The sequence below is a fragment of the Colias eurytheme genome, chromosome 16, assembly GCF_061535395.1.
Source record: "Colias eurytheme isolate Ceu_HAF_F1 chromosome 16, ilColEury1 Martin Lab GWU primary, whole genome shotgun sequence".
NCBI lineage: Eukaryota > Metazoa > Arthropoda > Insecta > Lepidoptera > Pieridae > Colias > Colias eurytheme.
In genome coordinates, this window is record NC_142995.1 from 4,699,663 (window position 1) to 4,723,640 (window position 23,978).

Here is a 23,978-nt window from a genome sequence, read left to right on the forward strand (position 1 = left end):
ATTGTAATTTTGAATAATAAATACAACTAAAATCCTTATATTTGATTTTGTAAACAAACGAAACAAATGCAACAAATTATTATAAACTAAATTAAATCTAAATTAATAAATAAACATAATCTAAAATACTTTGTACGACATTCATATTAAAAACTCTCCAAATATTATATAAAATGTATGTACAGTTTTTTGTTGAATAATTCTAATAATCTCACTTTGGTAAACTGTGGTTAATAGGGTTTCCTAATTCCTTAATTAATTGTGCTTAGAAATTATAATACATTAAAACAAAATATAACAATACAATCACATACTCAAATAAACAGACACACGCACACATACACATAATAATTTTTAATAAGTAGATATATTATATCTATTGAAAATACATTTAAACTACGAATCAAAAAAATGCAGAATTTTAAATCAGAGGGTTTACTTCTTACAAATAAATAGAGACAAATTTTTACATTCTTTTTTCCAAACCGAACATTAAAATGTGAAAAACTGCATATTTTAAGATTTCTTATCTTACCAATAAATTTATTACAACTCATAAGAACATCAATATCGAAATAATTCTCAACACATTCAACTTTCACATAATTGTTGTTCCATGACATTATCACATGGCGGCAAAAACGGGGCGAGCACAGACCATGGTTTCTACTAATAAATGTCATCGCGAAGATGTCAGTTCATTCATATTCCTACATTATCGTGCGCTGCATTATGTATACCACGGTGCTTCGAAAGAAACATTAGTAAGCAATCATCCTGACGCGCATACTAAATACCGCCAAGAAAACTGCCATAAGAATTTACTTGATACAACTTTCTATGAATAAGATATATTTTTTTATATTCTACGTTTGTTACATGTAAATAATCGATGAGGGATTCTTCGAGAATATCAAATGATCGTGCAATTTTATACAGGTGAATAATAAATAAATTGAGATATCAATGAAGCAAAAACTCCATCACAAACTATTTCAGAATAGAAAGTTCTTATAAAGTTTATCTTTTCTGTTGGCGATTTCTTTTTGTAGCCATTGTATATCATAATTGCTAGAATATCAGGGATGTACTAATGAAGTTACGCACAAATAGGCAACTAAACAAATCTTACTACACGTGTGTTAAGTATCGATTTACGCGGCAACAAACGGAGCATCACACGTAAGACCTTGCTCTGAAAACCGGTTCCATCTTCTTCATTACAAGGCCCGAGTATTATGAAGACACCATACACATCGTACAATGGCTCTTCGAAGAATTTTCTTGCATGGAAATTTCAATTTGGGACGGTAAAATTATAGTCTCTACAAGAAGTTAATGTCCAAAGCGCATAATATAAGGGTCAGACATGACAAAACTATAAATGCAAATGACAAATAAAATAACTGATGTAGTGGGAACAAATTATTATGTGATTCATAGCTCGCACTTGACAGTATAATTTATGTCTCAATTGACAATAAACAGTTGGAGAAACTCGAGCATCATTTGTAAGCAATTGTAGAGCACACTATTTTGTTAATAACGTTCGATAGCAAAAAATTATTTCGTTTTGATTTATATGTATACTGAAACAAAAAAGAATGACACGACTATCAAAAGGGAACACCAATTTTTTAATGAGAAGCGTAATTAAGAACAGCGTAAAGGATGTGAAAATGCGATAAGAAAAAAGGAGGAATGGCGGCACCGCATCCCGCATATTTGTCGCGTCGACAGCGACAGATTAGTGTCACCGGAATTACCGCTGGAGACTTCCCTGACTTTGTTATATCGCGTTTTTAACGATAGTGACGAGATTTTTGTCGCGGTATAGTCTCGCGTTTGACAAGTTAGGACGGCCGTTAGATCAATCGGCGTGGTGTCGGCGTCGGGGACAGTACACCCTAGCATTTGTCACCGGACCACCGGCGCCGCTGTATTTATAGCGACGCCCGCGCACGCTCCCGTGGGCGGCGAAAGCGTATAAGTCTTATTCGAATATCTATATTAACCACAAACACACTCACTCACTAATCTCTACTTCAAATGTAAATACTATGCGCTTAAACAATACTGCTCTGTACATATTTACATCGAATCTACATCTAGGAATCTTAATTAATATGAGGTAGCCCAGCTACGATGTCACGTATTGTACTTTGTAGAGATGAGGCATAGAGCAATTAGAACGATCGATACAGCAAAACTGTGAGCTGCAGATTGTACAACGTGATGGGTCTTTCTATGTCTCTCTTCATAGCCTCTATCATGAGCCTTCGTGTGGTTCTTGGAGTGCTTGTGAAAGCATAGCCTCGCTAGATTGCTCTGCATTCGCGGACAGTCATAGTCCTCATTTCCGTCACAACGACAGGCGGTTAACGCGGCAGCTTTCTCTTGTTTTCTTAATATTTCTATTGAGTTGAGACATTTGTTGGAGCACTTTCTGCCCCGGTACACGGAGCGGCAGAATTGGTTATAATAGTCTAAAGCTGTAGCGCACTGGGCATCGGCCAAGCAGATGAGTTGCGATAAACGGCAAGAGGCCGTCGCGTCCGCAGCGCCCCTCAAAACCTGCGCACGACACACGTTGATCTTCTGTTTTGCATCCACGCAGTACTCATCCTCACATTGGCACTGCAACAAAAAAAAGTTATTATAAAAAAGTTACAAAAATACATATTACCCTATTATAAACATTTTGGGAAAGGCATAAATGCGCATCGAAAAATTTAGGCTATAAAACTTTTTACGATACCAGAACGTCGTAACTATCTTTATGAGAAAAATAAAGTCTCTATATATTTGCTTAAGTTTTCACATAAATCTAAATAAAACAGAACTTTTTTGCTCTATTTCTATGCACTTTTTACATACATTTACATTTGTTCAACCTAGATTAGCGGTTAATGAACCAAGTACGAATATGTGAGCATCTGACTCATATGGATCATTAGAATTGATTATTTTTCGTTGCCATATGTTACACATTTTCCGTGGAATTGACGGTAGAAACAAGCAACGTTGACTCTACGGAACGCGTGTGGAATTCGATCGTTGGCATTTGCCATGGAACTAATTAGCTGAGGCCGGTAACGTTTAATTAAAAGTCGATATATGGATTGTAGGCAAAGAATAAAGGAGCCTCCGTCTTACGCTATGTTTTTTGTGATAGGGCAACACCTGCGCAAGAGAGCGCTGCGGTAGGTCCGATCAAGACGTCAAATCTCAAGGCTGCGCGGGATTGCCCTGCCTTTCGATACACATTGCCCAACGGCCAACAATAATCACACCGTTACAGCGACATAATTAAACATTTGACCGGTTCCGAGTACGCAATAGTTTGGGCCCAATTATGTGTAATAATTTTAATAGATGATACCAGCCCATTGTGGATTTGCCATATAAAATTTAACTGTTTTAATATTCAGTGAGGGTTTTATGACGATAATAAAAGAAATCTACATACAAGGAGTGTATAGAATAAATAGAGACACCTGCATGAAACGGAAAGTCTATGTAGAGTCATAATTAAGTATTCCGTTTCAGTTACAATTATCGCAATTATATCAAATTTCAATTGATCAATAAGGTGAAGTCATAATCCATTTTAGAAAACACAGTACATAACTACATTCACTAAACTTAGCTCTAGAGTTATTTGTAGTTAAAGTAGCTCTAGCTCTGCTTCAAACTGAATTATTTCAAATTGAATGTTTGATAAAAAATTAAAAATAGAAACTACACAGTATAAATTGGCAAAGCTAGCCGAGTGCAACCCTATACTTATTATGTATTTTAACCTACCTACTTACTACATACTGCGTCGAACTAATAAATACTTGTACTACAATAAAAATCATCATGTTCAAAGTTTTAAAGTCAGATAGTAAAAAGGGTAAAAGTCATGTGAGGTCGTCAACCGACCCCATGGTGCCGCGTGGCCGACAAATCTGACGTCTAAATTAGATTTTATTGCAGCCCGTCTGTACTAAACAACACCAATTTAACATCTTCCATAATTTCCAGATGAGAAATTACTTTAACATATAATCTAACAACACGGGTTTTGTACCGTATACCTATTATAGTTATAAAATTTTACTAAGTGTAGTAATAATGTGTGTAAGTAATTATTTTACTACTTTATTCAATTTTCTAAAAATTATAATAGAAATTATAAAATAAGTCTTATTTATATTTATTTTATTTTTATAATTCATATTCATATTAATCTGAATCTGAATGTACTTATTTATTTTATCGCACAGATTTATGAATACGGAGAACCAGAGGCGGCCTTAGGGGGTGGCGAACGGGGCAATCGCCCGGGGCCTCGCTCTTGCAGGGGCCTCGCGCAACAAGCAACCACCCAAGCAAATTTAAAAAAATGAAAATGTGTGCGTGTACTGAGTATGTTCATGCGTGTGTATGAAGGAAACGACGATATTATCTCGGTGCTGAAATACATAATAGAAAACAAATTAACTGAAGTTTACCCCACTATCGAAATAGCCCTGAGAATTATTGCCACCACACCTGTGACAGTTGTGGTGTGTGTGGAAAGAAGTTTTTCGAGGCTTAAAATTATTAAAACATATTTGAGGAATTCGATGACACAAGATCGGCTTTCAGCCCTTGCTATTCTTTCAATCGAAAGTGACGTAGCTCATTCGTTGGATTATTGTGCTTTAATTAAAGATTTTAGCCTTAGGAAAAGCCGCAAACATCAATTTTAAAATTTATCATCTCTGTATTTGTTAATTTGGTAAATCTTTCTATGTATAAATATACAGGGTGTCCCAAAAAGTAGTGATATACTGAAGCTAGGAGGTAGAGGACCTAGAGGGCTATCCGAATCACCCCCATGTATGTTATGCGATTTTTCGTATTTTCGGAGTTATGACATTTTTTTCAATTTTTCATCTATCGCTGAGTACGATGAGATTTTTATTTATGGTGACGTCAATTATTGCGAAGGATGCTTGATTTTTTTTGTGTGCTAAGCTGAAAGATAGGTCAATTCAGTATGGCAACATTTACTATCGTTAGATCTTTGAATGGAATAAAAAAAAATTAAATTCCAAGAAAGATAAAATTACCCAGTATGTTCACCACTTCAAGGGCCCGTAAAAAAATAAAATCACATAAAAAAGTTTTCCGTTTGGCTTTTAAAAACTTGCTCTATCTATCAGGTAGCTACCCTGAAAATTTAATTTTATTATTCAGAAGGCTTCAATCGAAAAATTGAAATCTAAATTTGGTAAGTGAAAAAATTGAATTAACATGATGATTAATAAAAACAAATTAAAACCAATAAAAAGGTCTTTAATTACCAGAAATTTTTAAAATGACGCCGCTGTTGCTCAGTGCAAGTGCGACATCACCGTAAAAAGTTGTCTTTTAAATGTCTGAATGCCCTTTTATCGTTTCTAATGGTTTCTTCTGCTACTATGAATTTCCGGGTTATTTCGTCCAAATTGTGGCAGTCTCTCGTCTTTGTAGTATCCCCACGGAAAAAAATCAATAGGGTTTATGTCCGGGGACCGTGGAGGCCAGGCTAAAGGGCAAAGATATCTTGAAAGATGGATTGGTCGTTGCAGCCTGCGCATGCGCCGGTGACGCCTGCCTTAAAGCCTGGCCTCCACGGTCCCTCAACCTAACACCCATTGATTTGTATCAATGGGGATACCAAAAAGACCTCGGCTATTTGAGAGAATGCCACAATTTGGAAGAAATATCCCGGAAATAATAAAAATGATAAAAGGGCATTCAGACATTTAAAAGACAACTTTTTACGGTGATGTCGCACTTGCATTGAGCAACAGCGGGATTATTTAAAAAAAATCTGGTAAGTAATTAAACACCTATTTATTGGTTTTAATGATCACCATGTTAATAAAATTTTTGCACTTACCATATTTAGATTTCAATTTTTCGATTGAAGCCTTCTGAATAATAAAATGAAATTTTTAGGGTTGCTACCTGATAGATAGAGCAAGTTTTTAAAAGCCAAATGGAAAACTTTTTTTATGTGACTTTATTTTTTATGGGCCCTTGAAGTTGTGAACATACTGGGTAATTTCATATTTCTTGGCATTTAATTCTTTTTTTATTCCATTCGAAGATCTAACGATAGTAAATGTTACCATACTGAATTGGCCTCTCTTTCAGCTTAGCACACATAAAAAATCAAGCATCTAGCGCAATAATTCACGTCACCATAAATAAAAATCTCATCGTACTCAGCGATAGATGAAAAATTGAAAAAAATGTCATAACTCCGAAAATACGAAAAATCGCATAACATACATGGGGGTGATTCGGATAGCCCTCTAGGTCCTCTACCTCCCAGCTTCCGTTCATCACTACTTTTTGGGACACCCTGTATAAATATTATAAAACTCAAATTTTATTCATTTGTATAACTTTATCATTTCTCCTCAAATATGACAAATACTTAAACCAAACAACCAGACCTACTTTCGCATCACATACATTTCACAAAGAGCAAAGGGCCTCGCAAAGGGCCTGCCGCCCGGAGCCTCGCAATGGGTAAGGCCGCCGCTGCGGAGAACCATTTTAGAAACCAACAATTTTTCACAATGACATCAGCCAGCACATAAAATTAACTACTTCAAATATAAGACGAATAAAAGAACATGCCGTTATGATTGACTGGTAACTGCTAACAAGAAATCATATTCGCATACAGCTCTTAATTAAGGAGTCGCGCCTCAATTGGGCAGACGCCATAAACAAGGCAGATGAGAAGTGATGTGCTTGCTCTCAGTGCTCGTATTTACTGAAATGCACTTTCAATCAGTTCACGCATTTAAAACACATATAGAATACAGTATATTGCGTATATATTGTGTTACTTTAACGCTTGCAGCTTTCATATTGATCAAAACATGCAACGAATAATATTACATGAAATGATTGAGCATAATATAGAGACAAGATAGGATCTCGTTTAGTAGGTGCTAAAAGTTAACTATGTATTTTAAGAATTTTAACACGTTTGCCGCATATATCACTGCTAGCCGAATTTTAAATCAGAAACACTAGAAGAATATTTAAGTAGGTAAACGTCCGCTAAAAATTCCATTCCTACTTAGTTACCTACCAGTAACACCGAAGGCCACAGAACTTAAATGGTCGATTTCACAGCTGGATATGTGTATTAGGATAGTTTATCCATCAGTTAAAATGAAAATGTATGAAAATAAAAGTCTAAAAGTGGCTATTAATGACACTATCAGGAAACGGTGCCAAAGGATTAAGCCCTCTATATTATTAACTTACACATTTTTCACAGTTCATAATCCAAGTGGAGACAAATCTAACAAACAAAATTACTTTAACCAGTTCAGCAGTTCAGTTAATGTTGTGTAACTAACACAACTTTATTTTATAGACTAGTCCTATTCGGAAATACAATCTTACATTCATCAACTCCTTCCCCTCTTCCGTAGAAGTTAGCGCTATAAGCGCGTGTTCACACTCCTTGGGACACACGCTAGTGGGCTGCGAGAGCACGTCGCTGCACAGCATCATGTAGTTGTTGAGGGCGGCGCCGCAGCCGGTGCGGTAGGCGCACCGCATGCGCGCCTCCTCGCACGGCGTCGCCGACGCTAGCACCGCGAGCGACAGCAGAATCGCTGCCAACCACATTACCTGAACAATATAGAATACAATAATTAGAATTATATTCGCCCGCTTTGTCTAAAACCTACTAAATTATATAATTAAAATCTTCCACTTGAATCACTCTAACTATTAAAAAAACTACATCAAAATCCGTTGCGTAGTTTTAAAGATTTAAGCATACGTAGGGACAGAGGAAGCGACTTTTTTATACTATGTAGTGTTGTTTTATCAATAAGTAGGTAAGAATATCGATGACCGATTTATACATATTAAAATAGTAAAAACTCTGTTTATTAAATAATAATACATAGTTCATATTACCCATGATAGAAGTACGATACTTAAAGATAAAAGAGCTCAGTTTATCATTATAATATTCAGATAATTATTGCGGTTCTTGTCATGCATTTTGTTAGAATACCTATATATCTCAGTTTATTATCTCTGTTTGTAGAGTAATAAAACGTAAATGAACGTTATTAAATCTTACTCGTATGATCTATTAACAGTGTGCTATCGCTGTTGCAGCGATGTTGAAACTTTGGTAATCCTCTTGCAGCCTTCTGGGAAGTGTGGCCACTCGGGCCTCGGCAAACAAACAGAATCGCGTCACGTATCTCCCGACTGGCTACTAACTTACACATTTACCGTAACACGCTAGGGCTGCCAGCGTGTTGTTTTAGATGTTTTTTTTTTATTATTTTTTTTAACAGGTAGATAATGATTCCTAGATGAGAACTATGTTGTTATTTTATTTAACCAATAGAATATTTTAGTTATAGAGATATATTTCTTATTTTCAGGGACATAAACGACTGATACAAGAACTGCAACAGCACATTTCTTGATTTATTATTTAGATGTTAGCTTATTAAAAAGTATTCCTTTTCGTTTGATAAATTGCTCTTTCGCTTATTCACGCAAAATTTCTAATCTCCAGATAAATTATTTAAATTAACACGTAACGTTTTATAGAAATCTATACTAATATAATAAAGCTGAAGAGTTTGTTTGTTTGTTTGTTTGTTTGAACGCGCTAATCTCGGGAACTACTGGTCCGATTTGAAAAATTCTTTCGGTGTTAGATAGCTCATTTATCGAGGAAGGCTATAGGCTATATACCATCACGCTGCGACCAACAGGAGAGGAACCACGGGGGTGAAACCGCGCGGAGCGGCTAGTGCATGATATTTAGAAACTATAGCTACCTAGGTATATAAGTTAAAATATTTATTGATTACGTTTATACGTTACACGCTACCAACCCTACTAAATAAGATATGAGTGCAGGTCGTCGTCCGGCGGAAAGGCTGATGGTAAAAGAAAACAAAGTGACAACTCAAGATGTCCAACCACTCGCACTTCAAGTGTTACATTACAATAACAATTGATGTCGATGCTCACAAAAAATCGTCCTTATTTCCACGTAATAAAAACCACAACTCAACCCTCACACGGATTACCATCACGAGCGTGCCCGTTCATTTTGTTTAATTAAATTGTATTTTAATAAAGTATTGTTAGTTGCCTCATCGTTTTTTGTCCACGGTTAAGATCCGTGACTCGCAAGTATTCCAGTTGGATGTTTGAAATTTCGAGAACTAATCGCTTTTGTCGATAAAATCTAACGTCAATATTTCGGAGAAGTGATGTCGTGATGCACGAAAGAAAGATAAAACATTAGTATCTCTATTTAATCCCAAACTTGGAGCCGCTTTTTCCAACTACGAAGAAATTGTTGAATGAGCTTTTAAAACTGACTGTATATTATAGTTTTCATTTTTCAATAAGATATTCCCGTTTCCAGCAAGTGAATGGAAGTATATTTTTAAGCCTATAAAAATATTGTGTGAACTTACTACATAATAATATATTTATGTTAAAATATGTGACACCTTAAAGTTATATCACGACATGTTTATTTAAAACCCTAAAATTAGAACGTTTGGTGGAAATATATTCTGTGACATTTCTTCACGAAAACGTTGTCCAACAATAGCCCGGTTTACACGCACACTCTTTACCGCGTGATTGAGTGCGCGGGATTGAACGCGGGAAAGCACGCGCGCACAATCGCGAGGGATTGTTTTGTCACGTTTTTTTATGCACTTATTCTTTCGCGCGCGATTATTCGTGCGTCTTTGAGGAAAGAGGAAAGATTGTGCGTGTAAACGATAATCGCGCGCGATTGAACGAAGGAAAGCGTGGCGCGTTGGAGTGTGTGCGGAGTGGACGCGCAATCTCGTTCTCTCTGTCATCGTTTAAATGCTCGCTCTTTCCCGCGTGAAAGCCGAATCGCGCGCGAAAGAGCGTGCGTGTAAACCGGGCTAATTACCACATAAGTGTGAAAAGCGCTCGTAATTGCTCACACAAAATCAACACGTCGTCAAGATGTTTAGATTAGGAATTTTCAAGTGTTAATGTCTCCCGTCGTTTATTATATAAACAAGAAATATAGTTTGAATCATGTTTGAATTCAGTATTCCGTTAAACCTATGGAACCCGTTAGACCGCTTATCGGATTAGTATCAAGTTTCTATTTTACACCAACACCGATATAACTTCGTAGTAAATTATTATTCATCTAAAATTGTTGTGAAATTAAATATTCAGTTTCAAAACATGGATGTATGCACATGTTTCTAGACTGAAAAGCAAATGAAGCGTGTTCCTGATAGGGTTGACACCGTAATCTAGAGCTGACATTTTTATATACGCAAATATTTGTCTTAATATATGATGCTCTACTAGTATGGTTTTAGGAACTTTGTATTTTATTGAAAATTATTTTGTATTTTATACTTTGTACCAATAAAATAATGCAAAATTAGTAGAGTATTTTACTATGAGCTAATCATTTTTATTTAGATTTAAGCCCAAATTATGATTTGGTATGATTTGAACATACGACACTTATTTGGTATGCCAAATAAGTTGAGTACAACCCTTTTTTTTTTTTTTTTTTTTTTAATAGTGGGGAAATCTTCCAAAGATACCCACGGCCCCCGGGGAAGGAGCCGTGGGTTATGTCGGATTCTTACCGACTAAAACCCCACTGTGTTCCGTCGAGCCGCTTTAATGATGGGGCCGCGGGTATTTGTTGGAATTCTTCCGCGACCCCCTCGGCGGCAGCCCATCTCCAGGCCAGGCGCAAGCCAAGAACAGGAAAGGTGGTTTGCCTGCTCTTCCCTCCCGTTGGCGGCATGAGCGGAACACGTCTCAAGTCGCCTCACCGCACCGGACGATGGATTACATTCCCCGTTCCACCGCCCGGCGCCCTTCGTCAAGGAGGCACGTTGCGACCGTGTAAAGCGGCCGCAACGCGGCGACGACGCCCATTAAGACGTCTGCGCCGGATCGGGTCCGCGTGAGGATCCCTCTCGCGCACCCGCTCTGCCTCCTCTTTCTGCGAGATCACGCTCTCCGAGAACGCGATCACCGCACGCCAGGATCTGTCGCCACCCACCATTGCACGAACAACAGAGGGTAGAGAGAGATCCGGCCCGATTTTCGCGACTAAGCGAGCACGGGGCTCGGCCCACGCGGGGCACACGGCAAGAGTGTGATCTGCCGTGTCCTCCGGGCAGGCACACCAGTGGCAGACCATGCTGGGCTCCCTCCTCGCGACTTTACACAGGTACCGCCCGAAGCAGCCGTGCCCGGACAGTATCTGCGTAAGGCGGAAGGTTATGGCCCCGTGCCGCCTGTCGCACCACTCTTGGAGGACTGGACGTATGGCCGCAACTGTCCTCTCACCCGCGCTGGGCTCCTCGAGCCGGCGTTCCCACTCTCGGAACCGCCGCTCGGCAGCCTCGGCCCTCCACTCCTTTACTTCCTCGTAGGAAGGATTCACCCCATGTGACCCAGACGCCGAGACGCGGCGATACACGTCCGCTAGCATCTCGGCGTCCAGATCCCATGGCGGCGTTCCGGCCATTACACAGGCAGCCTCAAAAGACACCGTGCGGTATGCCCTAACTACCCTGAGCGCCATGACCCGCTGCGGCCTCCGCAAGAGGGGTCTGGTACGGGCGCTCAGGGTGTCTGCCCAGATGGGGGCCCCGTAGAGGGTCATGGAGCGGATTACGCCAGTGTATAGCCGGCGACACCCACCCCCAGCACCTCTAAGGTTTGGCAGCAAACTTCCCAGTGCTCCAGCCGCCCCTACAAGACGGGGGGCGAGGCGACGGAAGTGCTCCGTGAATCTCCATCGGCTATCCAACACGATGCCTAGGTATCTCATGGTGGTGGTGACCCTGATCGCTACCCCATCCACCCGGATCTCTGAGCCGGCGCTATGTAGCCTCCGGCGACCGGGAAAGAAGATGGCTTCGGATTTCTCCAGCGCCACCCGTAGTCCCAACCGCCGGATGCGGCACACCACCTGCTCAACTCCCGTGGTAGCTAATAAAGCTGCCTCCTCGTATGTGGTCCCACGCGCAGTCACCAGAGTATCGTCGGCGTAACAAGTTACGCCAACACCTGGGAGGTTAGTGGCGCGCAGGACCCAGTCGTACCCGATGTTCCACAGAAGAGGCCCGAGGACCGACCCCTGTGGGACACCGCACGACACTTCCCTCTCACTCCATCCATTGCGGGTTGGATAGGCAACAGTCCTATCTGAGAGGTATGACCGCAGCAGTCGCACCATGTAGCCCGGCACGCGATGATAGTGGAGAGCTTGCAGAATACTGCCCCACGGTAGGGTGTTAAACGCATTGGCGATGTCCAAAGACACCGCCAGGAGGACTTCTCCACTAGCGGCCGCATCTTCTGCGGTGGCTCTCACGCGAGATATTGCGTCGAGTGTGGACCGACCACGGCGAAAGCCGAACTGGTTCCCGCTGAGGTCTGGTCCCACTCCCTCCAAATGGAAGTTGAGTACAACCCTAGTTAGCATACATCTTATTACGTTTCGATAAACGTGAATAGTTAGACGTTTTCGAACGTAGATCATTAATTATAATATTATTCTGCAATTATCTAGGTAGAGACGCATTAATATTTCTCTTTTTAGTTTTTAATCATTTTGAACCTGAGTTAATACGCGAGTTTCATTCCTCTGTGTAAAATATATTTTATAAGAACAAATCTTTATAATTTAATCAAGATATTCTACCCATTATAATATTAAAAGATTTTAGTTTTACTTTAATTAACGAAAACACCAAACTTATTTTGGGACATTATAATTTGATATTGCCTTTTAAGTGCTGTTAAATCATTATCTTGACAGAAACTATAAATTAAACAGAATGCCATATTGAGAAAGCGCAGCCCATAAAGCGATGGCATAAAAACGCACATTTCACGCTTTCTTTAATTATTGTGGTACCGTATGCTCTGACTTTTTTAATTAGTCGAAATTTATAAAACAATAAGTAATAATCAGTTTTATTTATAACTTTATAAGGCCAAGGTAAAAATAAGGGAATACGTACATGAGAAAACTTCTTCTTTGTGATTTTATTGTTTTTGTATAGGTACCTACCGACTTAATATTATTTGTATACAATAGGCTATTTGACAAGGTTTTGAAAACTGTCTCAAATTATTAAGATACCTACGTTTATAGAGCACACAAAACACATGTTTCTTAATTTTTTGTAGTTATTCATTGAGAAAATGGAAAATAAAAACATGATATTCAAATACGCCGCCAAAACACAATTTTGAAGAATATGGCGTCTCGCGACCATGGTGACGTCACAGCGGCGTAAACATCAACTTGCTCCTAGTACTTATTGTTCGTTTTTGTTTTAATTATAGTATAATTAAGGTAATCTGTTTAAAAACCAGAAAATGAGTTCTTATAGGTGGTGTGTAGTTCCTGGATGCAGAAATAAACCCCTGACAAACTATTTATATGTGCTCCAAAAGATATAAAAATGCGTAGAAAGTGGTTGCAGTTAGCTCGCAGAAATCCAAGTGATATTAAATATATCAATTAAAACAGTTATATTTTTTTGTGAAGACCACTTCGATGTAAGTATGGTGTTGAATACCTAGTAGGCAGTTTATTTTATTTGCAATACATAGTATAAATCGTCTCATTACTTACCTGCTTGAGGTAAGATAATGATATATATAAATTGATGATGACGTGTTTGTATTGATATTGAAAATAATCAATACAAACCCGTCAATCCTATAAACTGGATGGCTGAAATGAAAAATAAAGGACTTAATCTAAAAAATGTATACTTCATAATTATTGTGCTATTGTGATTCATGTTTGTAGGTACAATTAACTAAAAAGGTAATGAATGACGATTGAAATATTAACTGACGTAGCTGTTTTCACATTTCTCAATTGAGCGTAAAAATCTTGGTTGTTTTTAAAGAACATGCCAACCATTATAGCACAGTATTACAATATTATTTCCTAATTATAGCGTCCACTTTAGGTAGATTTCTACTGTCTGCTTTTTCGAAATTAGGTTCCATGACAAACAAAAATAACACATAAAGAACAAAACTGATTACAGACACCTTGAATCACAAGAAATAAGTTATACAAGAAACAAAACCAAAAGCGAAATTCAGCAACGACGTGAGTAAACGTTGGGATCACTTGTTATTTACGCCGTTGTGACGTCATGGCAGATGCAGCCAATCATGGATGTTTTCGGTCACGTGGTCATTTTAAAAATATGATGTTTTTTCTCGACAATTTATAAATAAATAAGTTATTATTTATATCATTTATTAATTTAAATCGCTTCAAAAACCTTATATACAGGGTGTCCCACTATTGGTATACTAAGCGCGAAGGAACTTGTAGTTTTGCATACACTGATCACGTAAAAAATACTTAAAAAAAAAATTACGTCCAAAATTTTTTGCTAAATTTTTCCTGAAAATCCATGTTTTCTTCTCTAGCTTCGCGCAGCTGGCATATACCGCTTCTCTTATATGAGCATTTTATCTATGAAAACATAATCTTAAACGATAGCTCACGTGCTGGTGGCAAAGTTGGGCGGCTCGCTTGTTATGGGTGTACACATAGAGTTTTAAGAATTCATCTATTTGAAAAAAAAATGAATCTGGAATTTTTTAATTATTTTTTACGTACTCAGCGTATGCAAAACTATAACATCCTTTGAGCTTAGTATACCAACAGTGGGACACCCTGTATATATGGATTACACAAAAAAGTAATTTATTTTTTATACTGTCAAATAGCCTATTGTGTCCTTTGTCATTGATATAATGCTAATATGACTACCTACTCAATAAAATATATAATTACATAAATACTTTATTTATTTGTCTTAGTTGTGGGATTATAACTCTATTTATTCTATCATCAAGTCGTGATGTTAAATTACTAGAATAGAATGTCATTGCTAATATTAATTCAAGGTATTGCTGCATGTTGAACAAAGCAAATGTTTAAATATTACCACTAACCTAGATGCACTTAGTTAGAATTCATTATTTACAATCTTATTATGTAATGTGCAGCATCTTCTGAACATAAATCGATGAAAAAAACTTTATTCGCAACGAAATTTTTGAGAGCCAATCAGTTTCTTTATCATTTTTACTTTTTAGCCTTTCTACAAAATTACCTAAGTTCCCATTTCTCTTTTTTCTGCAATATTTCTGAAGTAAAACTTCGTGTCATAGCAATACCGTCACGTCATGGCAATACCGTCACGTCATGGAGTAAGGCGGCGATTTTAGTATCTTTGAAGCACACGTGTCAGAAGTGAAAAGAAGTTTCACTTCTGACACGTGTGCTTGGCACACACGCTCTTTTTATAATAGCGTGTAATATTGGTACAGAACTGAAAACAGTGGTAAATAAACCTATACCAATACCAGAACCAATTTAAAATGTATCAAATCAATTTTAATAAATTACAATAATTAATATTATACAAGTATCCTTCGACCGACTATGTTACGAAATTTTAGCACATGATTGAGTTCGCTTAAAGAACCTAATTACAGCAAGTGATAAGACGATTGTTGGTTTTGAAAACACCCGGCGATATTGTAACCTAGATGAATGAACGAATCACGCTTGGCGATAACGTTCAAATAAAGATAAGATTCGTCGCAATTATGTCTTTAATAACCTTTTATTAAATATAAATAACTCCTATATTTACAACTAGCAATGCCCTGCGGTTTCACTCGCATAGATAGCGATATCGTTACAGTGAAAAGTCTACTATAGGTCGGACTATAGGTTTAATTTTTAATCACATGAAAATCACCTTTACCCCGTCCCGCACTACGGCCTTTTTTTTTTGTTTTAGTGGGGAAATCTTTCATAGATACCCACGGCCTCCGGGGGAGGGGCCGTGGGTTATGACGGATTCCTACCGACCAAAACCCCACTGTTCCGTCAAGACGCATATTGGTAGAATTCCTCCGTGACCCCCGCACTACGGCCTGCTCGAACAGTATACCTACTATTTTCTGTAGATTGACACTTTTAAAAATTCGTTATATCTTTTGAATGGAATATCCAATTCTTTTCATTTAAGAAGTATTTTGCTGGTATTGAAACAGTCTATAATAAAACATCATTTAATGGGATAAGGATTAATATATGTGTATGGATAACATGGTTTGATTACTGTCGGCACTTCTATTTACTTTGAAAACGTAAAAAAGTTGTTGTAGTAACATAACTACTGAAGATGGACATATGGTATCGCGGACTTTCTTGTAGATATTGATCCATTCTATAATACCGTAGAACATTTTTTTGTTCTATCTTCAATAGATTCTGCAGCGCACGCGATGACAGAAGTTTTATTGAGGATTTTTTTACACCTTGGGTTACATTATTGCATTTTTGGTAAGGATCTCTAATTTTTTTGAAAATGCAATATAGCCTATGTTGCTCAGTAAAGATGCAGCTTTCTAATGGTGAAAGAATTTTTGAAATCGGTCCAGTAGTTTTTGCGTGAAAACCATACATACATACATACATACATACATACATACTTACAAACTTTTCCTCTTTATAATATTAGTATAGATAAACTTGGTAACGTTTGGTAATTAAGATAATTTGTTACGTCCTGTTTTTGTTGAGTGGATGTGCTACGAAAACAAATTGAGATGAATTGTATTAACTTCAAGCGAGTTTGGTAAAAGTTTTGTTGATTTCGAAGAGAAATTGATTGATAGAAAATTTGTTACAATGTGCATAGAGCTTTTTAATTCTTGAATTTATTCTGCACATTGCTATAACAATATCAATACCGAGAGAAATACTGTAAACGAATTTTTAAGAAGTAAACGGAGGAAAAGCCATTTATTTATATTTCCATAACTCAAAATTGATCTTTCCATTCGACTAAATTAACAATACAACTCTCCACGATTTCATTATTATTTAAAAAAAAAACATTTCAAAATCACACTAAACTAGAGCAATATATCAGTACAGTAGGTACTCAGACGTGTTTAAAGTAAACAAACCAGCTAATTGTTGCATATTTAACAAATAATTACACGGTCTAATTTTGAGCAATAAAACATAACCTCGGGACAATACGCTTGCGTAATGGAGCACACTGTAATTACACCGAGAACATGTAGTTAAGATACTTGTTATCAGCTCTGATAAACATTTGCATTACACTATTTAATAGCCGGAAATAAATCTGGTAATTTGTTATACCAATTACAATACGAACATTATAACAGACTCGTGAAATATTATTACAGCAATGTATTTATAAAATGATAGAGTTTCAAACTAAGGTTTCAAATCATAAACACATAGGTTCATAATGAAAGTATCTTCATTGTATTGATTTTTTCGAACTATGTAATTTCATAAAGGATATCTGCACTTAAATAATGCACAATGAAAGATCAATAACAACCTATTTAATAATAAATACTAGATAAGTAGGAACAAAACAATATTTCGATAGCGTCAGTTCTAAGAACGATATTAACATACCGGAATGCAGGCTCATTTCAGGGAACTTGCACGGAAACAGGATACCTTCCCATAAAAGAACTTTAATCGCATACAATTGAACTATTAAATATGCATTTAATGAGGAAAGCTATTCTTTATACGAGGTGGTGTGGAGGCTGGTGTATCATGCTTCTGCCTTCTTGCTACTGCACTTGAGATGTTCTTAGAACCCTTGTATGCGTCTTACGCCCGTATAACTCAATTTCCCATACCTCTCATATTTCCTTTATTGGAACCAAGGTCCTTATCACATGTTTCAATATAAGTAGATACTTGTGAGTGCTAGGCCGGCCTATACCTACGTAGAGTACCATTATTACATGAGATAGCTTTTTAATGGTAGCAGTTCAATAGTACAGTGCCACAAACTTAACTGACCCAGTGAAAAAATCTGGAACTACGTGCCGCCAGTAGTAAAATCGACATCAGTGACACCGTCACCGGGTCAGTTAAGTTTGTGGCACTATACATAGTAACTTGTCACTATTACTTGTGTTAGGTAGTTGTCACTTGTCACTATAAAGGTGCAATAAACTCCTATTACGTGCCTATTACTTTAAACAATTCTTGTGAAATCTTCGTATTATCAAAACTATTTTTTTATAAAAAAAAGTTTCTCGATATGTCCCTATAATTATCTGATTTATTTATCAATAAGTTCTGTTTAAAAACCGCTTGATAAAGGCCGATATGCGTTACAAAATTATCATCAATAAACGCAATCATAAAGTAAAAATAAATTCTAAAAAATAAACTTTAATGTTTCTTTATCTACGAAGTTGTCTTATGTTTAAAGTGACGGACAGAAGCTAGAACAATGTTTAAACAGTATTATTACAGTAAACAATCCTAAAAGGGCGCAGGTAGCTCGTCTAAACTAAATAAATAGTAAAAAAAATATCTCTTCATAACAGAGCAGTGTAGAGACATTTGTGGCAATATTTTACTCTACAATCTACATCTTTAAAGAGTTACGGAGTTTTAGGGAATATGAATAATTTTGGTTGCAAATGTAGGTACCTGAAAATGTCTTAAGTTTTATTTCATGGCATGTGTGGTTCGGACGTCAAGAAAGATTGAATACGATACAAAAGGCTACTATAAATCACAAGAAGGTTGAACATATCGACACATGTGGTAGACAGCTGCTTTGCTCTACGTTTTGTAGAAAAACGTGATTTTGATTTTGTAATTAAATCAAATGCAGAAATCTTAACCTTGCTCTAGTATCTGTTTTCTTTGTGGACTGTTAACATTATTTTTAATCAAGTATAATATTCAGAAGATCATAATTGGATCATTGAATACACCTAGAAAACTAGAACAAATCAATATTGAAACGGGAAAAATTTTATTCCTAAAAATATATTGCAATAGTCTCCGTATAATTTATGCATGTGAGATGAATAACAATAATTATTATTAATAACTAAAGAAGTAAACAGGAAAAGGGGTCACACAAGCGTGACTTAATCCAAAACAGCGGCCAAATATACAACAATCAGATTTGGTCGAGTCCCTTCAAATTGGCCGTAAAACACACAATTGGCACCGGTTTCTCATATCGTATGCCGTGACACCTCATAAATTGGATTAATTTATACCATTGTGTGTCGGTCGTAACTCCTTACAGAGACTGTTAATATACGTGACAATATTAGAATTCCACGATGGAAAACTAAAAGATATCTAAAGTCTATAAGCTCATGCAGTAAAACTAAGACGTTAACAAATATAACTCAAAGCAAGTTTATTGCATGTCAATTCGACGATAAGCAGTAACAGTTGTTTTGTTATCAATGAGATTTATGAAGACAATTACATTATTATGTTAACGACTACACACACGTCTAATGATGAAACTGACACTATCAAATCAAAAGCTTAGATAAACATGTGGAATAAACGGAAACTGGTGGCTCAGCTCGGAGATAGCTGAGTAGGCAAGACGTGTCATGAAACTTTATATCCTTGAGGACACTCATCCACAATTAAACAGAGATTACACACATGGGATGCGGCTATCGGATTTCTTAACATGCCCTGCATTAGACTAGAACGTTAGTCAAACACGTTTAAAATAACATAGTAGTTAACCATAATACAAAGAAGGCGATTCTTTGAAGGCATTTGAATAATTTTCAGCTCAACAGACGCCTCGCAAATTATTAAAGTTGACGTTCAAATAATTTGAAACAATCTAAATATAGTATGTACGTCGTAAAAACTGACTCGTGTTATAAGTATTTTTTTTTTTAGTTTCAAGGGGATCAACATATTTCTTTTTAAATATTTTTTGACATATTATGTATTTCCATTTGTGTTAACATTATGTGTATATTTTAATGTCTTCATTAATATCTCCTGTACATAATGCTTATTAGTGTATTAAGGCAATTTTAACAATAACCAACATAATCTCATAATACTTGGATTCACATTATGCTCTACATTAACTCAATTGAAGTTAGGTAAGGATAATCAATAAATCGCGTTTAAAATCCGTTAAAGTCTTTATTTTATAAGAGTGTACTACTAAATACTGTAAAGGGTACGTTCTAAAATATATTGTGAACCCGAGCTGGCACAGGTAGTAAGTTAAACAACATTATTATGGGCAACGTGGCGCTATAAATCAACGGGCGCCGTTGAGTAAGTACTGTTTATAACTACTCGGTACATCGCCGGTCCAAATAGGAATTCACGTAAGTAGGAGAAGCTATATAATATATATTTTGGTACATATAGACTATAGAAACTGTCTACATTTTAAAGATTTTGATTGATTCAAAACGTATCAACAATAACAGGTAATGAAAGCAGGATATTTTTCTTTTTATGTTGGACAAAAAATAAAGTATGTGTTTATAATAAACTTTAAGTAAATGAATCATCAACAGACATCAAGTACATAGATGAGTACTTGTCCACAGGAAAGCAACATAAAAGTGGAAAAATTAACATTTCTAATAATGCTGTTTGACATCTCATATAAGCTATACAAATTACAAATGATAAATAACAACTCGTAGCCTAGTGTGTACGTATCCTTGTGCGATATATTTACGTCAGCTAGTTAATAACCCATCGTATTATTTCAAATCACGTCTACATTACAGCTAAGGACACGGTACGAGACAATAATATACAGTATTGTTAATCCAACGGCTATTTCTATGCAACACCACGACTATGCTAATGATTTTTCCGCAATTTTTAATTCTGTGATGTAATTCTTGAAACTGTCTGCTTTATTTAAACTTTTAAATAATTCAATACGAGAAACGATATATTATGTAGATCATTCAATGAATTTAAAGTACGAATGATGGTAGAGTAAAATGAATATGAAAAACAATCTGGAAAAAATAAGAACATAAATTGTAAAGAGAGAATTTAGCCAATGAAAACTGTAGATAACAGATATTGTCTCTACCCTCTCCAGTATTCCCGCGCTTTATATAGGTAGAGCAGAGATGAGTTTAAATAGAGCTTTTGCTACATTTTTATGTACCAGAAATAATAGAAACATTAATATCAATCAATGCATCAGAACTGATTACGTTTCATTATTTCTTCTCTAGTCAAATGAAAGAAATTTATGCGACAATATTGTAGAGTTTGTATGAGCATTAACGGAACAACTTGCAATGAATAATTATTATATTTAGGTACATACAAGTTAAACTGAACATATTATAAAATAATCCATGCAATCCATGCAAAATCTCCGAAATAATAATGCTGTATAAATGCGTAAACAACGTATATATTTTTTTTTTAATAGAGCTTTTCGCTCTACATTTTATACTTTAACGTAACATATAATCTATTCACCCATTTCTTTTGTTTTAAAATGTACCTAATCTCACAATTTAATATAAATACAATAAAAATCGACTTTCTTATTCTGATGTAGAGTCTTACAGATAAGTAGACGACGTTACATTTATAATACTTATTCCTACTACCTACATAAACTTACGATAAAAGCTCTCGGAATGCGAGCAGCGCCGTGAATCTATTTATAAAAACATTACAATTAAGTTAAAATAAGATAAATGTACGTACTTTTATTTATCCGCTTTCGCCGTAGTCACATGGCTTGTGGCTCGGAAAGTTTTTGTGAACTTTTACGATCTCCCACAAAAATATCACTGTTAATATATCACGGTATACGTCACGTTTAACATTCAGCAAGTTCCAGGTGGGTTTAATTAATGGTATCACTGTGATAACGAATGTCTTGATATTTGGATTGTTATCGATTTTTAGCGCGGAGCGACACACAACGTACACTCGGCCGGCGCGCACGCCTGCGATTAAGTTGTGAACGCAGGCAGATGACAGCCCCAATGTCTTGCCGTCTTGCGTTCCCTTCCCTCCGCTAAGCTAAACACAGCTCTATACGAAATAGACTTGTCTTGTTTTTATTTACTTTTATTAGACCGACGCGACGACCGGTCCTCGTGCGACGGAGATTGTCTTCGGCTATGATGTACCGATTGGATGAAGATTGATGGTCCAAGTTATAGGTAAATCTTAGTTGGGAATAGTCTGTCATAGCAACTCTATACTTTTGTATTAAATGTAGAGTTAACATTGTATTTTAGTAAAAAAAATGCATCTTTAATCTCTACATAGAGACATTGAAACAATACAACATCCAAAAACTAAAATGCAAAATTTAAACATGCATTCAGTAATAAAATGAATATTCAATTCTTGAAATATAGAATTCGAAAATGCATTCAACATGCATAATTTCACTTCGGTATATAAGGTTCAAAACCGCATAAAGCCCGAGCTTTTGACTATACTTGGAGAGTTGTTTATATGTAACAAGTTCCCGAGAAAGTCATTATTGAGACCTTCGCCGGGCCATATTTTTTGTTCGGCCGGTTGTACGACTGTGTGTGTAGGTACTTATAGTGTCTTGTATAAAAAACGTTTATTTTAAAATTGCGTTGATTGAGTTGTTACGGAGTTGGCGGCGGGAGCTCTGATATTGGAGTGATTTCATGCTCACCGCATCGGTTCATAAACACCGGATTGCGTGTATGCTATTTGTATTTTTTATTTTTGATACATGATAAAGTATTGAGGAAGATTTTTGTGGATACTGAAATAGGAACACATAAATATAAAATGATGTTAACAATCGCGCGCTTTTCTTCTTTGTGATTACACTTTTAATAATAGATATTTATTGTTAAAATAGTTCAAAAATCTGTTTTATATGAATGTCTAGTCGAATACGTGTTTGTGTACTTTCAAATAGATCTGTAGGTAGTGTATTCCTAAATATTATATGTATTTCAAAAGAAAATCGTGTCAACATGGTTACACCACTTATAACTCAAGAACGGCTGAACGGATTTAAAAGATTTTTGTTTTATTTGATTTGCCTTTATCATAATTATTATATTCTAGACTTAAATGAATGATGATATACCCTTTTATTTGTTTTCTCGCTTGTTTATTATTCTTTTTACCTTGTGCTCGTCCCGCTACTTGGTGATCACAAGCAAAAGCTTGTTACCTTTTACCGTGGTTGCCTGGAAGAGATCACTAATAAGTGATAAGGCCGCCAAATAAGTTGTAGGTACTACATAAAACATGACAGGAGTCAGGAACAGTCCTTTTTTTATTCCTATCTTAGCTGATGTGGGCAGCGATACAAAATAAAGATTTTTTGATGATATTTCAATACTTAAGTGATAAGAGTTTTTTGAATCCGGTAACCTTTAATTTTAAGCAAGTTAAAATATCGAAATGAAATTCAAAATTAATTATATTTCTATTTTCTATGTATCGTTATATTGCAGAAAAACAGACAAGGATTTTTAGAATACACGTAGGTATCTACTGTCTGAACTAAATGTTTTATAATAAACTTAGATAAGTTTATTAAAATCATATTAAAATTAATACTTGTATAAGTAGTATATTATTATTAGTCTGTGTTAATACCTATATTTTAACAAGGAACCTGGGGCCTTAGGGCGTATTCAGAAAGAAAGCTTGAAACTTATAAGCGCTTATCGGCGCTTATAAGCGCTGGTAACCCGCGCAGGAAAATATATGAACATGCGCTTATAAGCGCTGATCGGCGCCGACAAGTTCCAACAAGTTTCAACAAACTTGTCGGCGCCGATCAGCGCTTATAAGCGCATGTTCATATATTTTCCTGCGCGGGTTACCAGCGCTTATAAGCGCCGATAAGCGCTTATAAGCGCTTATAAGTTTCAAGCTTTCTTTCTGAAGATTGTAATACCTACATATGTATTAGAAAAAGATCGAGCGACAAGTTTCAGGGTAACTATTTACTATACCTACCTATGACGGATTTTTTTACAAAAATATT

General features: G+C 36.2%; 1 protein-coding gene across 1 annotated transcript; it reads right to left on the reverse strand.

The window, feature by feature from the left end:
* Positions 1 to 21,951, reverse strand: LOC149901740 (uncharacterized). Its single transcript, XM_090111039.1, has 3 exons — positions 21,683 to 21,951; positions 7,450 to 7,680; positions 1 to 2,637 (listed from the first exon to the last, which is right to left on the reverse strand). Exons 2-3 carry the CDS (start codon positions 7,675 to 7,677, stop codon positions 2,149 to 2,151), a joined length of 717 nt encoding a protein of 238 aa, XP_089967165.1. The 5' UTR covers positions 7,678 to 7,680; positions 21,683 to 21,951; the 3' UTR covers positions 1 to 2,148.
* Between the last annotated feature and the right edge of the window lie 2,027 nt (positions 21,952 to 23,978).